General features: G+C 41.3%; 1 protein-coding gene across 2 annotated transcripts; it reads left to right on the top strand.

The window, feature by feature from the left end:
* Positions 1–19: 19 nt before the first annotated feature.
* WBP11 (WW domain binding protein 11) lies at positions 20–18,207 on the top strand. 2 transcript variants are annotated; one of them, XM_089523811.1, is made up of 12 exons: positions 20–256; positions 1,710–1,811; positions 3,693–3,724; positions 5,411–5,504; positions 6,480–6,676; positions 7,958–8,091; positions 10,350–10,549; positions 10,650–10,844; positions 12,753–12,854; positions 15,477–15,785; positions 16,251–16,433; positions 17,206–18,207. In XM_089523811.1, the coding sequence occupies exons 2-12, from the start codon at positions 1,748–1,750 to the stop codon at positions 17,622–17,624; spliced, it is 1,929 nt and encodes a 642-aa protein (XP_089379937.1). In that variant the 5' UTR covers positions 20–256; positions 1,710–1,747; the 3' UTR covers positions 17,625–18,207. The 2 variants fall into 2 exon arrangements, with proteins under 2 accessions (XP_089379937.1, XP_089379938.1); XM_089523812.1 differs by lacking the exons at positions 20–256; positions 3,693–3,724 and having other exon boundaries at positions 1,724–1,811.
* Positions 18,208–18,697: the final 490 nt, after the last annotated feature.

The following is an 18,697-nucleotide window of genomic DNA, read 5'->3' as shown; positions in this document are numbered from 1 at the left end:
TCTCTCTATTTCTCGTTCCTGTCGCTGCTGCGAGGTCCAGCGGCTTTTCAAGATGGCGGCTTTTAGGCGCGGGCTTTAGAGGAGGAGCGGCGTTGGTAGGGCCGCCTTTTAGTCCCTGGAAGGAATGCGGCGGCGGCGGCGGGGCTAAGAGCATCCCTTCGAGAGGCGCTTCGGCGGGGGCTTTGCTCGTCGCCAGCCTCGCTTAAGGGTCCCGGCTTTGAAGGGCCTTTCTTGTGGGATTCCCATTGTAGTGAAGGTAGGATCCTCTATGGCTGCATCCGCATTGGAGAAATAACCCGGTTTGAGACCGCTTTAACTGCCCTGGCTCAGTGCTAGAGAATCCCGGGCTGCATCCACACTGGGGAAATAACCCGTGTTGGCAGCGCTTTGACTCTTTTCTGGCTCAAGGCTATGGAATTCTGGGAGTTGGAGTTTGTTGTGGGCCCAGAGCCCGAGAACATACTCCAACTCCCAGAATTCCATAGCCTTTGAGCCAGACAGAGAGTCAAAGCGCTGCCAAACCGGGTTAATTCTCCAGTGTGGATGCAGCCTTGGTGGTTGTAGTTTGTTGTGGCGCCAGAGCTCTTTCTGACAGAGGAGGCTAAATGTCCAACAAAACTGCAGTTCCCAGAATTCCCTAGCATTGAGCCAGGGCAGTTAAAGCAGTGCCAAATGCAGCCCCAGTGGAGTAACGTTCTGGTGGTCTTTAGTAGTTGCTCTTATTCATTCAGACATGCGCAGATAGGTTCCTTAGGACTGGAGTGTGTCTTTGGTGCAGCTTCTTGCCTCTTAGCATTTAAACAGCATACCTCCAAAGTGATCCGAAGCAGCTTTATTTTGGCCTGTCTGTTTGGGCCCCGCGTCCTGAAAATGTGGTGTTACTCCTCTTCAGATCAGATCTTACTATTTGACAAAACCAAGCAACTTCAGCTGATAGGAGGATAATAAGGAGCAACATTATTATCATCATCATCATCTTTATTAACATTTATTTATAGGGTGCTGTGAAATTTGCACAGCGCTTTACATAGTAGGAATCAAAATCAAAATACAATAAAATAGCAACAACAGATAATGAAAAACCCGCCACATGGCGTACAGTCTAAAACGTCAGCGTACAAAATGAAAACGCCTCTAAAATAACACAGCAAGTATACAACGAACACATAAGCATTGTGGCAGATTAACAGCCAGTACTGTGGAATGCCTCCCTAAAACAAATTCGTCTTCAACTCAGCAGACATATAAAATAACTATTAGTAGGATAAAAAGAAATAACATGGCATTCAGATAAATGAGTTATCAGTTATTTGTGATGGCCATTGCTTGTTATGGCAGCTGGTCTTGTATGACCATTGGCCAAAATATATGAGAGCCAGCATGACATGGTGGTTTGGGTTTTGGACTATGACTTTGGAGACGAGGGTTCATTTCCGAACATAGCCATTGAAACCCACTGGGTGAGCTTAGCCAAAGTCATGCTGTCTCAGCCTTAGAGGAAGGCAGTGGCAAACCTCCTCTGAACAAATCTTGCCAAGAAAACCCTGATTTGGGTCACCATAAGTTGGAAACGACTTGAAGGCACAGAGCAACACGCTTTAAAGTGGTCCTTGGGCAGAGGAGGTATGGTTCAAGGAAGAAGTAGGAATAGAAGGGATCTGATAATATTGGTAAGACTGTAAAGCATTTGTTTCCCCCTTTTGGTCTAGATCAGTCATCGGAAGTGTAAGAGAAACAAGCTGTCAAAATGGGCCGAAGATCCACATCTTCCACCAAGAGTGGGAAGTTCATGAATCCCACGGACCAAGCTCGTAAGTATCCAGAAAGCTGCCCTTTCCTTTTTAAAGCCAGGCAGTGGTTGAGAGGTGTTAAACATTTAAAAAGTTGTCACATACTGCTTTAAGACTTTAGCAAATATGTTACATATATGGTTTCACTAGAACAAAATGGGAGCGGTATGAAATAATAGTGGGGTGATGATGAATGTCAAGGATTTTTAAGGGGAGTTTGAAATATGAAAGCATCTTGTATATATATCAGATGTTAAGTACAGCAGGTGCTGGGACTTATTTTTACACCTTGGATGGGCCACACTGTCCTGAAATCATCTAGAAATCAATGTGACTTCTCATGACTTTTGTGTCCATCGCACTGATTTCACATTTTTGTGGTGGTGGCGTTTGGGGTCTCTTGAGGAACACTGCTATTATTGTCTGTGTGTTTCAGCTGTTTTGTGTATTTTGGGAGCTTTTTTAACCCAGCTTTTTAAATGTGTTTAGAAAAGAACATCGGAGCATGTGTCCTGCACTTCTCTTATCCCTGTGATAGAGACTGTTTGGAAGTGTTTGTATTACGTACAGAAATCATACAAGAACCACCTGTATGATGTATTTCATTAAAGTTAGTATTTTCTTGGTGGAATACAAATGTATTTTGCTCTACCATGAACATGATCCAAGTTGTCTGTGTCTGCAAAATAGACATTATCTTCAGTGGTAAGTTACTTAACCCTTAAAGACAGTTTGGGGAAAAGATAAATCAGTGGTTCCCAACCTGTGGGTCGGGACCCCTTTGGGGGTCGAACAGCTTTTTCACAGGGGTCGCCTAAGACCATCGGAAAACACATATTTGCACGTAGCAATTAAAATAATTGTATGGTTGGGGGTCACCACAACATGAGGAACTGTATTAAAGGGTCACGGCATTAGAAAGATTGGGAACCATTGTGATAAATGAACTGTTCAGAGTGAGTGAGGCAATGTTTAACATCTTCCACCTCATGAAAATTGGACAAATCTGTAATCAGCTTGCAAGAGCACTTTAACATTGTAGCAAAATACTTTCAGAGGCTGTGAATGACATATCTTGCTGTATATGAACAAAGCTGATACTTCTTGCAGGGAAATTATTACTTTTCAGGAACACATATTTGAAACTGTGCTTGAGTGAGTTTTCCACTGCAAGTAAATTAAGTTGTTCATAGTGTTGATATAGTCTCCTCCATTCCAACTGCCACTGCTCTGACCCCAAGGGAGAGAAGAGGCAGGCACAGTTCCATTATACAGTACCTAGTCCCAGAAGCAGATGAAAGGCTCTTCCCTCCATTCCAACTGCCGCTGCCCTGGCTGCGGAGGGAGAGAAGAAGAGACAGTATCTGCTGGACTTAATCTCCTCCCACACTGCCATTCTCTTTTCATATTATCTCCTCCCACACTGCCATTCTCTTTTCATATTATGTCGTGTCTTAATTAGATTGTAAGCCTGATGGCAGGAAACTAGGAGTTGTTTTTTTTTTGGTAGTTTTAAAAAACATATATAGTGCCATGGTGCTATATAAATAAATGATGATTATGATAATGATAATTATATATTTTCCTCTGTGGTGACTGTCTCTGTATTTAGAAACTGTAATGATTTAATTGACATATTTGGGTAAATATAAATGATAAAGTCTAAGAAAGGATTGCAGATTACTCTTTCATCTGAATAAACATGACCTCATCCCCTCAGTTATATTTCTTATGGGTCCTGCTGGAAGGGTATCAGTCTGGTTTTAGGTTTATGTTGAAGTAAGTTCCACTGAATTGTATGAGAGTAATTTCCTAGTAAACAGGGTGAAGATTGTTGCCCAAAGGTTGCAAGTACTGGATCTGAAACTGATCAGCTTTTTCAGATTGTTTGTATCTTTGCAGGCAAGGAGGCCCGAAAGAGGGAGCTGAAGAAGGTGAGAGATCATTCCCTTAATAATACCAAAAAGCGCAGACTGGCACTCCCATGTACCCATGTGATAGTGTTAAAGTAATGTTTGCATGCCTTAGTTGATCAGCCTTTTATTCCCTAAAACTTGTTTGTCCATTCATTTAATTATGTTTCAGAAATGGTATTCAAGGTTAGTGTTGTGAGACCATTAATATTTTGTTGTTGTGTATTCATCTTTCTTCAGTGGATAATTGTTCTCTTCTTGTAGTTCAGTCTTGATAACTTAGTGTTGTTTAGCTAAAGAAAGAGAGAAATATATAACAGTAGGAAGCCAGTAGTGTAAAACCTACAGAACCACCGAGATTGTGTAAACTGCACAGAAATATGTGTGCGTATTACTGCATATACTCATTTATAAGTCAAGAAATTTTAGTCAAAATACCAACTCAAAAAAAAACCTTGGGTTGATTTATTCATGGGTCAATCCATGGGAAAAAAGCACACTGGGGAAAGGGGAGATCAAATGTGGTTGGGATGGCCTGGTGAGTACCTTCTCCCCTCCTCACATCTCACAGACCTCGGAACTGACCTTGTACCCAAGGAGTGAACAGAAATGCCACAGCATGGTGGCTAGCATGCGCCCCAGAGACAGGGGAGCATGAAGAACTGGCAGCCAGAGTGTGCTGCTACTGAGCCCTTTGCACTGCAGGGATGGGTCCCATCCCAACCACAGTCTGCCTCTCCCCCATGTTTTTTTCTCTTGTTAAAAGTTTGGTGGTGCCAAACCCTGGCTGCCAGTTCTTCGTGCTCCTCTGCCTCTGGAGAGCATGCCTGGCTATAGGGTTTCTGTTTGTTCTTTCATAAAGCAGAAGTGGATATGGGTAGGTTCTGGTTACTAGCAGAGAAAGGGAGCCTGGATTGGAAAGAGACCTATTTTAATCCTACACTAAAAGGGCCTTCCACGCTCAGTTTATTGTAGTTGCTCCCCCTGTCACCCCAGTCTGGCTCTAGAGAAGTGCTGTGCATGCTCCAGCAACAACTGACTGCAAAGGCAACCACAGAGAGGGAAGGCTAGGATGAGATTGAGGAGGGGAGACTAAGGGACATTCTACTCATGTTGAATGCACCATGTGGTCATTCTACTGTTCAAGGCCTGAGCCTTGGGGACATGGTTGGTTCCTACGTCTGTGAAATGGGGTGTATTTACATCTGGTCCACACCTCAAACACATCTGTATTGGGTTCACACCTTCCTCGAGTGCACTCTTTTCTCTTGCTTTTGTGACACAGCTCTGCATTGCCTATGATGGAGACAGCTTTGATATCCTCTGGTGAGGAGGGACACCATGGCAACAGTAGAGCTGTCTTTCCACTCATGCTCTAAGATTTTATTTTGTTGGGCAAATTGGATTTTAACCCCATTCTCTTTTTACTTTTTTACTCTGTTTCATTCCTCTAAGTTTTACTCTTGACTTATCCATGGGCCATATAAAAATCTCCAATTTTAGCCATCAAACCTACCCTTGATGTATACATGTGGTGCACTTACAAAGAAGTAAATGAGATTCTCACTAAATGTTAAGTCCTTTTGTTTTTCCAGTTTAGAAGATATCAGAGTCAAAATTAGGAAATCATATCTGTTTCAATTATTATATTGATTAATAAAGATTAAGCCATGCTTTTCACTGTTTTTTATATTCTGGTGAGTTCAGAACAAGAAGCAACGCATGATGGTGCGAGCAGCAGTCCTAAAGATGAAAGATCCCAAACAAATAATTCGGGACATGGAAAAACTTGATGAAATGGGTCAGTGTGATACTATTCTTTTTGCAACCTGAGTTAAGAAGGAAAATGGGAAGATAGATTTTCAGGAATGAGGAATTAGGATAACAAATTTCACAGATGATATCAGATAATACATGGCTAATTATTTTAAACAAGAATGTAGCATTTTCCCCTAAAGGACTGACATGCTACTCTTCAAAGATTGTAAAGTTTTTTTAAAAACTACATAAAAAAGAGCCTCTATAGTTTTGTAAAATTCGTCAGCAGTTCTTAAGATAGCCAGTAGAGTGGTAGTTAAAACAATTTAGAAACATTTTAAAGGGAAATTGTAGTCAAATTCAGGTTCCCCTCTTGGTCTTAGCCTGACATCACGGTAGGGGTTAGCTGAGTCTTCCTGGGAAAAGTGTTCTACAAATGAGGTGCCACAACTGAAAATACTTTCTCTTATCAATAGTTACGTTTTTAAAGCCTTATATGGTGGGGAACACCTGCATTATCAGAATTTATCTTCTTATGAGCTGACTGATGTGGAGACGGGTTCCTTCCACTGCTTGCATACCAAGTCATGTAATGCTTTTGAAATCACCAGCATTTTAAATTGTGCTCAAAAAAGATGTGGGAATCAGTTAAGTTCTTTAAGCATTAGCACAATGTGTTCCTAATAACTGGTCCCAGTTAGTATTTTTTCACTGTATTTTTTTAATAAATAAAAAGTTGCTAAACTGTTTTCTGAAATAGAAGACTGCATAAGAAATGGACTGGGTTACCTGCAGATTCTTGTTGTAAAGGCATGTGGCACTAACATCCTTACTTTTGTACTTACTTGTTCTTAGTCAGAACCTTGGAAGAATTTCACAGTTTATGTATATGCCCTTTTCTTAAGAAGTTGGTGCAGTAAGAAGAAGGGAAAGTAAGAATGATTGCTTACTCAGGTTTCACTTGTAAAATTCTCTTTTTCTCTGTGTGGCTGTTCAAATCCTGATAATACTGGATCAGAGTTTAACCCAGTACAGCAACCACAGCTCAATGAGAAGGTGTTGAAGGACAAGCGCAAAAAACTGCGTGAGACCTTCGAGCGTATCCTGCGACTTTATGAAAAGGAGAATCCAGACATCTATAAGGAATTGCGCAAGCTAGAAGTGGAATATGAGCAAAAGAGATCTCAACTCAGCCAGTACTTTGATGCTGTGAAGGTAGGTACCCTTATTAGTTTCGAACAGCACTGGTTGTAATTTAGCTTTTTTGCTTTCTGATTGTGTATGCATATGGCAAGACCAGTTCCTTAGGTGCTTCTCAGCCCTAGCGTGGTAAGAATATATACCTATCTTCTTGCAGAGTGTACAGATCATGTCATTAGCCTTTTACGTGAAGCTGCATAAATGTTGTTCTGAAGCAGCTTCCCATATAGTATTGTAACCTAGCCTCCAACAGAGTTCTCACTCCTTTTCCAGTCCCAGGATTTATTGGCAAGACTGAGATCATTTCATTCCTTATTCTATCCACTTGTGTTGCAGGCAGTTGCCTTGCTGTTTGCATGTATGAACTAGGCCTCAGTAGAGAAAATTAATATTATGAAGGCTGTTGCAGTTGTCACTTATAAAACGTCAATAACTTAATAAACAGTGTAGAGAGATTTTTTTTTAAAAAAAGCATTCCATAAACTGAAAGCAGAGCATAATTAGATACTAAGAATTTTATGCTGCTGCATAATGAAGATCTGTAGTGATAAGCCACACCAGGAAATGGTTTTGATCCTGGTAGTGGTCTGTCCTATTTGATCCAATAGATGGTTGCTTCCTATTTCCTCTTTCTGATGTATACTGCTATAATTTATTTAAAGTAGCACTAGAATGTCTCTTATCATCTGATAAGGTAAACCAGGATTATTATTCTTGCTTTTTAGCCTTGTTGAGACCATCCTGTGACTGACTGAAGAGAGTTAAACCTCTGTCAAAACAACCATGCTGCCTTTGCTCTTGGATTGCCACACTTTCTTAAGTTTGCATGTATCTTAGTGCTTAATAGTACTTGTTACTTGACGTTTTCTAGTTACCCCAGTTTTGTTACAGTCACTTGTATCATCTTTTTTATTGGTTCCAATTCTTATGGGTGGTGAGATGGATTAATGTGTTGTCCATTCTGTTTTGATACTGAAATGAGGTCTTTTCATGGAAAACAAAACTATTACTGTTTTTGTTTAGACCAGCTATCATCTCTTTTCCTCTGGGTGAAATCTGTATAGAAAAGAAGGTTTTGAAGGTGCTTGTTGTTTTTCACTTTTGATGGCTGCTGTTAATACTTTCTGTATTCATTTCCCCAAAAGTAATAGAAATATAGTATTTAACGTGATTTACATTAAATTTAAAGTGACTTAAAGTGATTTACAGATCTCTCATAGTATCTTATATCAGTAAGAAGACTGTTGCCTGCCATCTCCTGAAGGTTAACCAAAGGGGCATTTTAATCTCTTACAGAATGCTCAGCATGTTGAAGTGGAGAGTATCCCTCTGCCAGATATGCCTCATGCCCCTTCCAATATCCTCATTCAGGACATCCCTCTACCAGGAGCCCAGCCTCCCTCTATTCTTAAAAAGACATCAGCCTATGGGTAAGAAGGAAGGACATAATAGAGGACAGAAGTGCTGAATGGTTTAGAACTCTGCATTGCAGTTGTGCTCTCATATGCTTTTGTGCTTCAAGAGGTATTTTAATCATATAACTTGTGTATTTGCCAGCTGAATTTTTGTCCATGTAGTGGAATGGTGGTACTGAACATGTAGATCAGCATTCCTCCAACCCAGTGCCCTTCACATGTATTGGAATAAAACCTTCAGCATTTCCAACCAGCATGGTTAGTGGCTGTGCTGGATGGAGATGGTAGAGATTGTAGTCCAAGACATCTGGAATGTATCAGGTTAGTGAAGGCTGCTGTGGTTTAAAGCACAAGAAATGCACTGCAGCATCTTTCAGGATGCCTGCTTGTGCAGGAAACTCATGCCTGCAGATCAAATCTAGGGCAGAAGCAGAGACATTAGAGGAATATAAATTGAATTATACTTGTGTTTAGCTTTTTGTCCTTGCTGTGAACAGTTCTCTTGCCAGTGGAGAAAAATGCAAACTGCAGGCTAGCTGGAATTATTGTCAGTGGCCATTAAACAAGCAGCCAAAAACTGGGGCAGAGGCTCAGCCAGTTTTGGTTTTGCATCCAGCTCTCTTCAGCTGACTGGCAATAAAACATGATCCCAGTATAGTGAACACCTCTCTGCCCAAATCCTGGAGGTCCTTTTCCTTATTGCCACTTGCCTTGCCCACTCTGTGCTGTGGGGATAAGAGATGAGATAAAATAAATTGGTCGTAGTCTCCTACAGTACTTGCTATTTTCTGAGGTTTTTGTCCATGGAGGAAGCTCTCTGTGCATGTGGATTAGCACGCACAGAAAGGGGTTTACAAATACTCCCCTTGCCCCTATTGACATGATTATACATGAACATTTTTGTGTGTGGCTTCCTAGTGGAAGGTGTACAAAGCATGAAGTGGCTCTGTAGTGTGGTTTTATTGGGTTTTTTTTTAGTTCCCAGTTCATCTTTGCTGCTTCTTGAAAGCAGTGGTGGGGAAAGTGTCACCTTCCCAAGGCACCCCAGGGGTAGAAAATAAATATATATTTTTTCTTCCAAAAATGTTGCTCCAGAAAGCCTTCTGGGTGGGCATTTTTGCAGTGTTCTACCCCTGGGCTATTTTAGGTTTAGGAGGACCCCTTTTTAAAAACAGGAAATGAGTAGGACTACTTCTGCTCATTTCCTGTTTAAAAAGGCCTCTTGTGCCTACCGTGGCCTGGGGTGCTGAAAACATGGTAGAATGCTTCCACCCCTTGAAGGCCACTTGGGGCAAAAAGAATTTTAAATTGTTTATGTGAGGGGGTGTGATAAGATGGTGCAGCCATCCAAGGCTAATGCAGCTCCCTAGCTTTCCACTATTGCAAACCTCTGTTTTAAAGTGTCATTTGAGCATTTGCTTCTATAAAGCATTTACAGATAATTTTCTTTCTTATTGTTGATTTTATATTTGTCTATGTTTAAATTTAGCTGTAAACATTTTGAACAGACTAAGCATCTTAATATATGAATGTGTATGATTAACACAATCCTCCCAGTTTCGTATTTGTTGGCTATAAAATATTTTTAGATACATTCAGCCCTTCCCTTACATGGGGGATCCATTCCGGACCGCATATGCTAGCGTCCCATTGAGAACAATGGGGCATGTGCATGTGGCACATGCACCATTCATTGAATTGTACCGCGACTTCTGCATAAGCTGAAAGCTGTGTAAGGGAAGCCCACGTATAGTGTGGGCTGACTGTATGTTGGATGCATTTTTAATTGTGTAGATTTTAAGGGCAGGATCAGAATACCTGGTTGTCTGTATCTGTTGTCCATTTTCAGAGTGATCACAGCTTACTGATTGGGATTGCATTTGTGTCCAGTTCAAGGTCATATGGTCCACCTCTTCTCTTTTATTGTAACTCTAAGGAGATTAGAGGGATGTCTCCTGTTTTCAGTTCAGTTCAGGCAAACTGGTTGTGTAACCTTTAGTTTCAGACTGGCTTGATTCAATAGAGTTTAGTTGACATAGCCAGAGTTTCTGATTTGAAATTAATAACAATCTATAGTTGATTGAAAACAAGTGAATGATTTTGTCCTTCTCATGGATGTGTTGCAAGGAGCTGAGATGCATAAATCCTGTGCAAATTGGCTTATTCATATTTAGCTCTGATATATCAGATTTTGTGAAAGACATGGAGCAGTACAGACTTAAAGGTTAAAAAATCCTTAACTCGGTGTTTTCCCCCCAAACCTTTACTCCTAGACCTCCTGTCCGGCCTGTTACCATCCTCCCACCCCCTGGGCATGGTGTTCCTCGTTTACCTCCAGGTAGAAAGCCTCCTGGACCTCCACCAGGGCCGCCACCTCCTCAGGTCTTGCAGATGTATGGTCGCAAAGCAGGATTCACCATAGAGATGGCCCCTCGGAGGAGAGATGAGGAGATATCTTATAGTCCAGAAACAGGTAAGTGACTTCCCTTGCCTAAAAGTTACTACAGGAAAAGGGAAACTGAACATACTATATTACTGATTTTTCCGGATGGCCTTGTATCTGAACTCCTCAGGGCCACGAGGGCATGATGAAGAGGCTTCCAGTACCAGTGAAGATGAAGGGTACCCTGAAGACATGGATCAGGACAAGCATGATGACACTACTGATGATAGCGATAGTGACAGAAGTGATGCAGACAGCGAAGGGGAGGAGTTCATGCATCATGATGACAATGCTGAAAGGGAGGGCGGTGAAGACAAGAAATCAGGTACGTTGCTTTGGAGAGTGGACTCTGCTATACCCCCACAGCTGAAGTTACAGCTAAAAGCCCTCTGTTGGAGACTGCCCAGGCTCCCTCTACATCTGAATTGCTATGAAAGTCTTCATTGGTTGCCTTTCAGTCCTGTACTGCAGGTATAATAGTGAAGATTTTGTTTTGAAAAACAAAGTACTTAGTTGCCCTTGACCTCTCTGATGGCATGTAAGTGGAGTATGTATTCCACCTGGTTGCATCAAAAGAAGCGGTAGGACAGTGAAGTCCACCTTGCTGGCCTCCCTGGGATCAATAGTGATTTGGCTCCTCTTCTCCCTGGTGGCCATTGCACCTGGTCAGTAGAGCAGTTATGTAATTTTAAGTAAGAATAGTATTGGAATCTGCTCTTTTCCTATCATAACCTTTTTGTTTTATGCCATTATAAGCTTTCTGGTAAGGCCTTACACTGTGTGTGAACATGTGTAATTCCTATAATATTTTAGGAATCTTTTAATAATATGTTAAAAGGGGCTCCCTTTGAAAAGTGCTCAGAAACATCAGCTGCCCCAAGGAGTTGCAACCAGGTTGTTAATAGGGCTGGCTACTGAGCATACAACTTGCTTGTTGCAACAGCTCCACTGGCTGTCGGTCCTTTTCCAGACACAGTTCAGAGTGGCTTAGGTCCAGGCTATTTGAGGAACCATCTCTTCCTGTGTGAGCTCATCAGTGTTTTAAGATCATCTGGGGAGGCCCTCTTCTTGGTTGCTGCTCCCTGACTTTGGAACGCCAACCCCAGAAAGGACAAAATGGCCCTGTCCTTGCTATCCTTTTGGCAGCAAGTTAAAATACTTTTGTGCTGCCAAGTCTTTACTGATGGTTGAGGTTGGGCATTTAATCCTCTGTGGTGCTAGATTTGAAGATTTTAAAAATCTGTATATATAGTTTCATTTTTATTGTTTTAATGTTTTAGGATTTTTAACTGTTTTAATATGCACTGTTTTTAAACAGTTTTAATTAGTGATGTGCTTTAATACTAAATTAGTTTAATTCTATTTTAATGCCCATTTTGTATGTTTTAACTATATTGTTTTTTTATTTGTAAGCCACTTTGTATCCCAATTTTTGGGGAAAAGGATATAAATAAATATTTTCATTGTCATCGTCATCTTGCTACTTTGGTAGACTGTCATAATTGTGTGGTTGTTTAGTGCTTTATATATTAACAAAAGGTGGCCCATGTGCCTAATGGCAGCCCAACTCTTTAGTGATTTTACTAATGCCTTTCAAATTTTTGAAAAATACACTACTCTTTCTACTGCAGAGGTGGGCGACTTCCCAAGGTCAGGAGCTATACATGCCTTCTGCTGGACCTTGCAGGGGCATATGCCTTAGATCCCATTTAAAAAACAAACAAAAACCAAATCTGTTCTTTTAAAACTGAAAAAACGCCTCTAAAGGGCGTGAGGGGCTTTTCTAGTTTTTAACATTCATTTTTAGAAATACTGTCAAAGACATTTTTGCTCCATAATATATTTTTAGGCCAAATAGGAGCTTTCTTTTGAAACTGAAAGTACAAGAAATCACTTTGTTTTTTGAACCCCCCCCCCAAACATAACCTCACCTAAAAAGCACAGGGGGGGGGGGACATAGTGATATTCTCCCCCATGGTGAAATTCTCCCAGATTGGGAGGCTTGTGATTGTGAGCTGTGTTGGACTTCGTCCTGTCCATGGTCAACACGTTGCCCACCTATATTCTACTGGTTGTCTTAATTGCTATGAATTGGTGTACATTGTTCTAGCAAAAGTGTTTAGCTTTCACAGTGGATATGCAAAAATCTAACTGCCTGTCTCTGGGAATGTTAGTTAATGTTGGAACATTCTAAAATCTAATCAAATGCTAATCCTTGGTCACATATCTGCAGGTCATAGTGTACGGTTTGCTGACATTCCTGGAAAATCACGGAAGAAGAAAAAGAACATGAAGGAGCTTACTCCACTTCAAGCCATGATGTTACGGATGGCTGGTAAAGAAACATTGATTTTTCTTAGGTCTTCTCACACTCCCTGTTTTATTTATTTTACATTTCATTTAAATTCATTTATTTGATGCATGCTATTAACGTATGCTTGCATGGAGGAAGAAACTCTCATTGGCCTGAAACAGATGAGCCAAATGACACAGTTTCCCACTGCATTCGGGGCGTAGTGTTTTGATGTCTGGAAACCATGCCTTATGAGGAACGACTTAGGGAGATGGGGATGTATAGCCCGGAGAAGAGAAGGTTAAGAGGTGATATGATAGCCCTGTTTAAATATTTGAAGGGATGTCATATTGAGGAGGGAGCAAGCGTAATTTCTGCTGTTCTAGAGAACAGGACCTGGAACAATGGATGCAAGCTACAGGAAAACAGATTCCACCTCAACATTAGGAGGCACTTCCTGACAGGGCTGTTTGACAGTGGAACACACTCCCTCAGTGTGTAGTGGAGTCTCCTTCCTTGGAGGTCTTTAAGCAGAGGCTGGATGGCCATCTGTCGGGTATGCTTTGACTGCGAGTTCCTGCATGACAGGGGGTTGGACTGGTTGGCCCTTGTGGTCTTTTCCAACTCTATGATTCTATGATGCTTGATGAACCTGGCGGGAAACTCTGCTGATGTACATGTCTTTCCAAAATAACCAGGCCAAAAAGGAGCAGGAAGAATCCACTCCTCCTCAGGCCTAGTTCAGGAGGTCCTTTTGGCTTGTCTGTCTTGGGCCATTATTAAATAATCCTTTGCATTGAGTATTCAGTATGTGCTTATAAAAGAAAATGAACATGATTGGTTTGTTTGTATATTGCATGTTTGTATTAAAGCAGTGACTTCTAACTGGTGTTTTCATGTAGTAGTGGCCGTTCCTCAGATTACTAGTTTGAATATAAAAAACAATTCAGGTTAAAGAATGCCCTCATGTTTTTCTCTGCCTTGTTATGGGGATGCTGGTGGGAGCTATGAGTTGACAAACGCCCATAGGCCGTTGCTGCCTACAGAATAGTGATCTTGAGGATCATTGCAGTAGATGATTAAACAAATCCAAGCATCGCAGGTACGCCATCTGTTCAGTCCATAAGGCAGCTCTAGCTAGTTTTTCAAGCACCAGTTACAAATCTTTTTCACATCTTAGGTTGTTTTTGGCACTGTAGATGTGATAAGACTCATGAACATCCTAGCTTTTCTTTTAAAATACATACATTGTCATTGTGGAATTAAGTTTGAAAATATTAGAACTGCTTTATAGAATGGTTAAACCAGACCTTGAAGGAAAAAAAAACTGTGGCAAGTCTTCATTTTTTCTGAGTATCAGTTTGGTTTGGGAGTGTGACCTCTTGTCTTTTGTGGAAGTAAGCTTTCTGGGTTAGAAGATCCTTTTAATAAGACAACCCATTGCATTTCCAGAAGGACAGCACATGTCTGCCATCCATGTTACTATGCTCACCACATGTCCATGATGCATCCCATCATAAGCATCCCAAATAAAGAATTTATAAGGGAATGGCTAAATGTCACTGCATTTATCATATGAAACAATTATTTTGATTTGGCTTTGTTGACCCTTAGAACAGAATGGTAGTTCCTGCCTTTTCTCCCTAGTGTGCAAGGAACTGTTTCAGTATTTGTGCCCAAGGGCTACAGTTGATTCCTTTCTTTTCAAAAACTCACCAAGGACTGGTAGCTGGTGGCTTGTGGATCAAGATCATTCCATGGACTACCACTTTGAGTAGTGTTGCACTACACCACACTGACTCTTATTAGTCAATAGCATTTACACTGTATAGGGTATTGGAATTTTCTTTTAAGTCACCATTCAAGGACATGATGACTTTTTTGAAAATGTGACCAATTATTTGTCCAAGTTGGTGTTAATAGGACAGCATTCCTATGGAAGGCTAAGCCAAAGAACAGACCACATTAGTTGGGTGAGTACAGTTAACATGTATGGGGTTTTGGTTTGTTGTTGTTGTTTGTAAAGAGATACTGTAAATGAGCAGACTTGTGTGCTTTTCAGGGAAGCCTCCACTTGTGCCTTTGGCTTGAAATGCAAATATGTGATTTGGGGTGGGATGAGGATATTTATCTCCAGGATGGCAGTATGATACCTTCCTGTCCTACAAGTCTCACCAATAATTTTGATACTGCTAGGATTTCCCTGGTTGCTGTTACATAACGACAACCATGTTTGATCTTGAATGCAGTATTGTAATCTTTTATAAGGGGGAGAAAATGTCTAAAGCTGTAGTGGAGAACTTGCTGCCTTCTGTGTGGTGTTGAATTCTGATTCCCATTAGCCTCAGACAGTATGGGCAGAATGGGCAGGGGTGATGGGAGTCATAGGTCAGCAACAACTAAAGGGCCTGAAAGTTTCCACTTCCGCTTTAAAAGAGCATGTGCTTTGATTTTTTTTAATAAACTCATACTTGGAGAAAAATGTTACATGCATCTAATTATCTCAAGCACAGCAAAGAAATCATTGTTGCAAACTTTGAGCAGATACCTCCTTTCCCCCCCTGAAGCTTCAGCTCGTTCAAGTCTGCTTAGATTGCTGTCTAATGTGTATCCCTTTAAGCCCCTCACTATCATAAAGGCAGAGCCTGCATTCATTCCCTACAGGTCAGGAAATTCCTGAGGGAGGCAAAGAGATAGAAGAATATTCTGAAGAAGAGGATGATGATGATGAAGAGGACTCTGATGCTGAAGATACATCACAGCAACAAAGCACAGAAGAGTCCCATGCAGAGACTTCATCATCGACACCCTCTCAGACAGCCCAGCCACAGCAGCAGCCTCCACCTCAGCCTGTTCCTCCAACTCAGATACAGGCACCTCCCATGCCTGGGCCACCTCCTCTTGGACCACCACCTGCACCACCACTGAGGCCTCCAGGGCCACCTACTGGTCTTCCTCCTGGTCCACCTCCAGGTGAGTGCATAATCAAGCCTAAAACACCACCAGTGTTGTCTTGCTTTTATAATCGGTTTATAATAGTTTATAAACTAAACTATTATTAGTTTAATAATAAGACTAATGTAATTGCTTTCCTCCAGCTTCACTGGAATGGTAGCAAGGTAACTAATGCTATCTTCCTCATAAGGTTGAAATTCCATTTCGTTATCAAGCCACTACTAGGGTGGCCATCAAAATAAGGGATGCTACCTGATGGATGCTGTCTTGTCTATCTTTAGGCACTTGTTCAGTGAAAGTTGGTTGAGAGGCTAGAAGTGAAATTGATGTACGATTTAATCACTGCTTTCATTGAGCATTTGCCTGAGAGCAAAGTATATTTAAAACATTGTTTCAGCTTTAAACTAAGCATAATAGCTGGCAGCTGGCACACAAAAAAGCATTATTTTCAAAAGTAAGCTAATGTGTTGTTAATGTTTTCAGGAGCTCCTCCATTCCTGAGGCCACCAGGATTGCCTGGACTGCGTGGGCCTTTACCACGACTCTTGCCACCCGGACCTCCCCCTGGACGCCCACCTGGTCCTCCACCTGGTCCACCACCAGGTCTCCCACCTGGCCCTCCTCCAAGGGGCCCACCACCTCGTCTGCCACCTCCAGCTCCTCCAGGTAATGTTATGATTGAACAGTGTGGTGTCTTTTCTCCTTCCAGTGATGGTCCAGGTAGAGGACAAAATGCAGAGCAGAGGACTTGAACTAGTCTAGTCAGGCAGAATAAATGCTCCACCGCGTTTTGCATTAAATTGCAAGAGCATGAGGCAGTACTTTTATTGTTTCTTATGACTTCAGTACTGACCTCAAAATTGAAAACTTAATGGGTCACATAGTTGGAGTATTTTTTTATGAACTATTAAGTCCATCTGCTGGAATTTCATACAAATTTTGTGTGTCTGTATGTGCATTTACTCAGAAAATGAGCTAAAGAAGGTCTTTGGATAATTTTAGATAATATTTTGCCTTCCTTTAACCTGTAATCATTTGCTTCATTTTCTGGTGTTATGTGCTTTCATGTTATTCCATTTTAGGACAATCCTAAGGCAAATCTGTCACAGGATTTTCTGTGCAAGATTTGTTCAGAGCAGGCTTGCCATTGTCTTATTTTTTTTAGCCTCCAAGTGTGAATTGCCCAAGGTCATCCAGTTTCCATGGCTAAGCAGGGATTTGAACTCCATTGCCTCAGCATCCTAGTCCTTCACTCAAACTACTAAAGGCTGGCTTGTTGTTACTATTTTATTAATTTATATCTTGCATTAAAAGACAGAGTATTAAAAAAAATTCAACAAATCAACACACCTTTAAGACCCTATCACACTTAGTTTTTAAAATCAAAAAATTGTTCTTCAGCCAAGATCAGAGGGATAACTGCTTTCTCTTCACACAGGTATCCCCCCTCCACGTCCAGGCATGTTACGCCCTCCCCTGGTGCCTCCACCTGGATTATTCCCTCCAGCCCCCATTCCGAACCCTGGGGTACTGAGTGCTCCCCCCAGCTTGATCCAGCGCCCCAAGGCGGATGACACCAGCGCAGCTACCATTGAGAAGAAAGCCACTGCAACGATCAGTGCCAAGCCCCAGATCACCAACCCCAAGGCTGAGATCACTCGCTTTGTGCCCACGGCTTTGCGGGTCCGCCGAGAAAACAAGGGGACTGCTGCTTCCACCCAAAGGAAACCTGATGATGAACCTTCTGTTCAGATAACCAAGACAACACCTAAGGTTGGCTCTTCTGCCCCTGTTTCTGTGCAGACCAAGGATGATGTGTATGAAGCCTTCATGAAGGAAATGGAGGGGTTACTGTGACAACCCATTCCCAATTAACATTTGTATCCTCTGTGATGAGATCAAACTATACTGTGTTAGGGGTTCCATGTTATAGTGGCATCCGGTTGAAGAGCTCCTTATATCATGACAAGGAGTAGTCTCCCATCCCATTTAACTTGAGATGGAAGTTGGAGAAAGGGGAAACATTATAGGGAGTGGAAAGAGACACAGTCACCTACCCTCCCTTTTATGAAAGACTCAGTTGCATCTGTGTTTCCTGGAAAAGCTGTTGTCTCCTAGAGTACTTTTTTAGTTGATGCAAAGAATAAATTTGAGGAACCTGAACACACTGGTAAACTGTTTCCTGAACTTATGGCTGATCATCCGGTTGTTCTGTTCTGTTTTTGTGGCTTTCTGTAAATATTTTGTAATGCTGATTTTTAGTTGGGGGTGAGAACTGGTTTACACACTGTCATAGAGCTGAGTAGGCTAGTGTTTGCATATGTGGCATGCAAACATTTTGCACCCTACATATATATCCTGCAGTCACTTTGGTGGCTTTTTGTTGACAGGAGAAATATAATTGACTTATGAATGAGAATAAATATTTGATGTATTACAATCATCTGTGTGACTGAATATCTGTATCAATATTTTGGGTTGTGGGAGAGGTAGCCAGGGGGACAAACAACCAATTCATTTTGATTTGAGATCCCCAATGTGAAGAAATCTATAAAAGAGAGCATTGCCTTTGATTGCATTTGGGAGACAGGTACAAGTTTGTATTTGGTCATGCCTCTCCTTTAATTTCTGCTTGTGAATCTGTAATTCTTCAAAGAGTTGCCATTTGTGAAGGAAAGAAACAAATCAAAATAGCATTGTATTAGTGACAATGAAATCATTTTTTACTCTCTGGATGGGTAGAAGTTTTAATTTATATGGGCTGCCTATCAGATCAAGTGGGAAGAACAAGCCATGCAAAGATACTTTGTTTACTGTAGGAAAACATAATTTCAATCAGAGGAATATTATTGGGACAATTGTAACTGTGGAATTGATTGAATCTAAATATTCACCTGCTTAGATAATTCTTTTCAGTCCCACTTTTCTAC

Source organism: Sceloporus occidentalis, unplaced genomic scaffold, assembly GCF_023333645.1.
Source record: "Sceloporus occidentalis isolate IW3139 unplaced genomic scaffold, rSceOcc1.0.p SCAF_5, whole genome shotgun sequence".
NCBI classification, from domain to species: domain Eukaryota; kingdom Metazoa; phylum Chordata; class Lepidosauria; order Squamata; family Phrynosomatidae; genus Sceloporus; species Sceloporus occidentalis.
The sequence above is the reverse complement of the archived record's forward strand: the minus strand, read 5'-3'. Positions and strand labels throughout refer to the sequence as shown.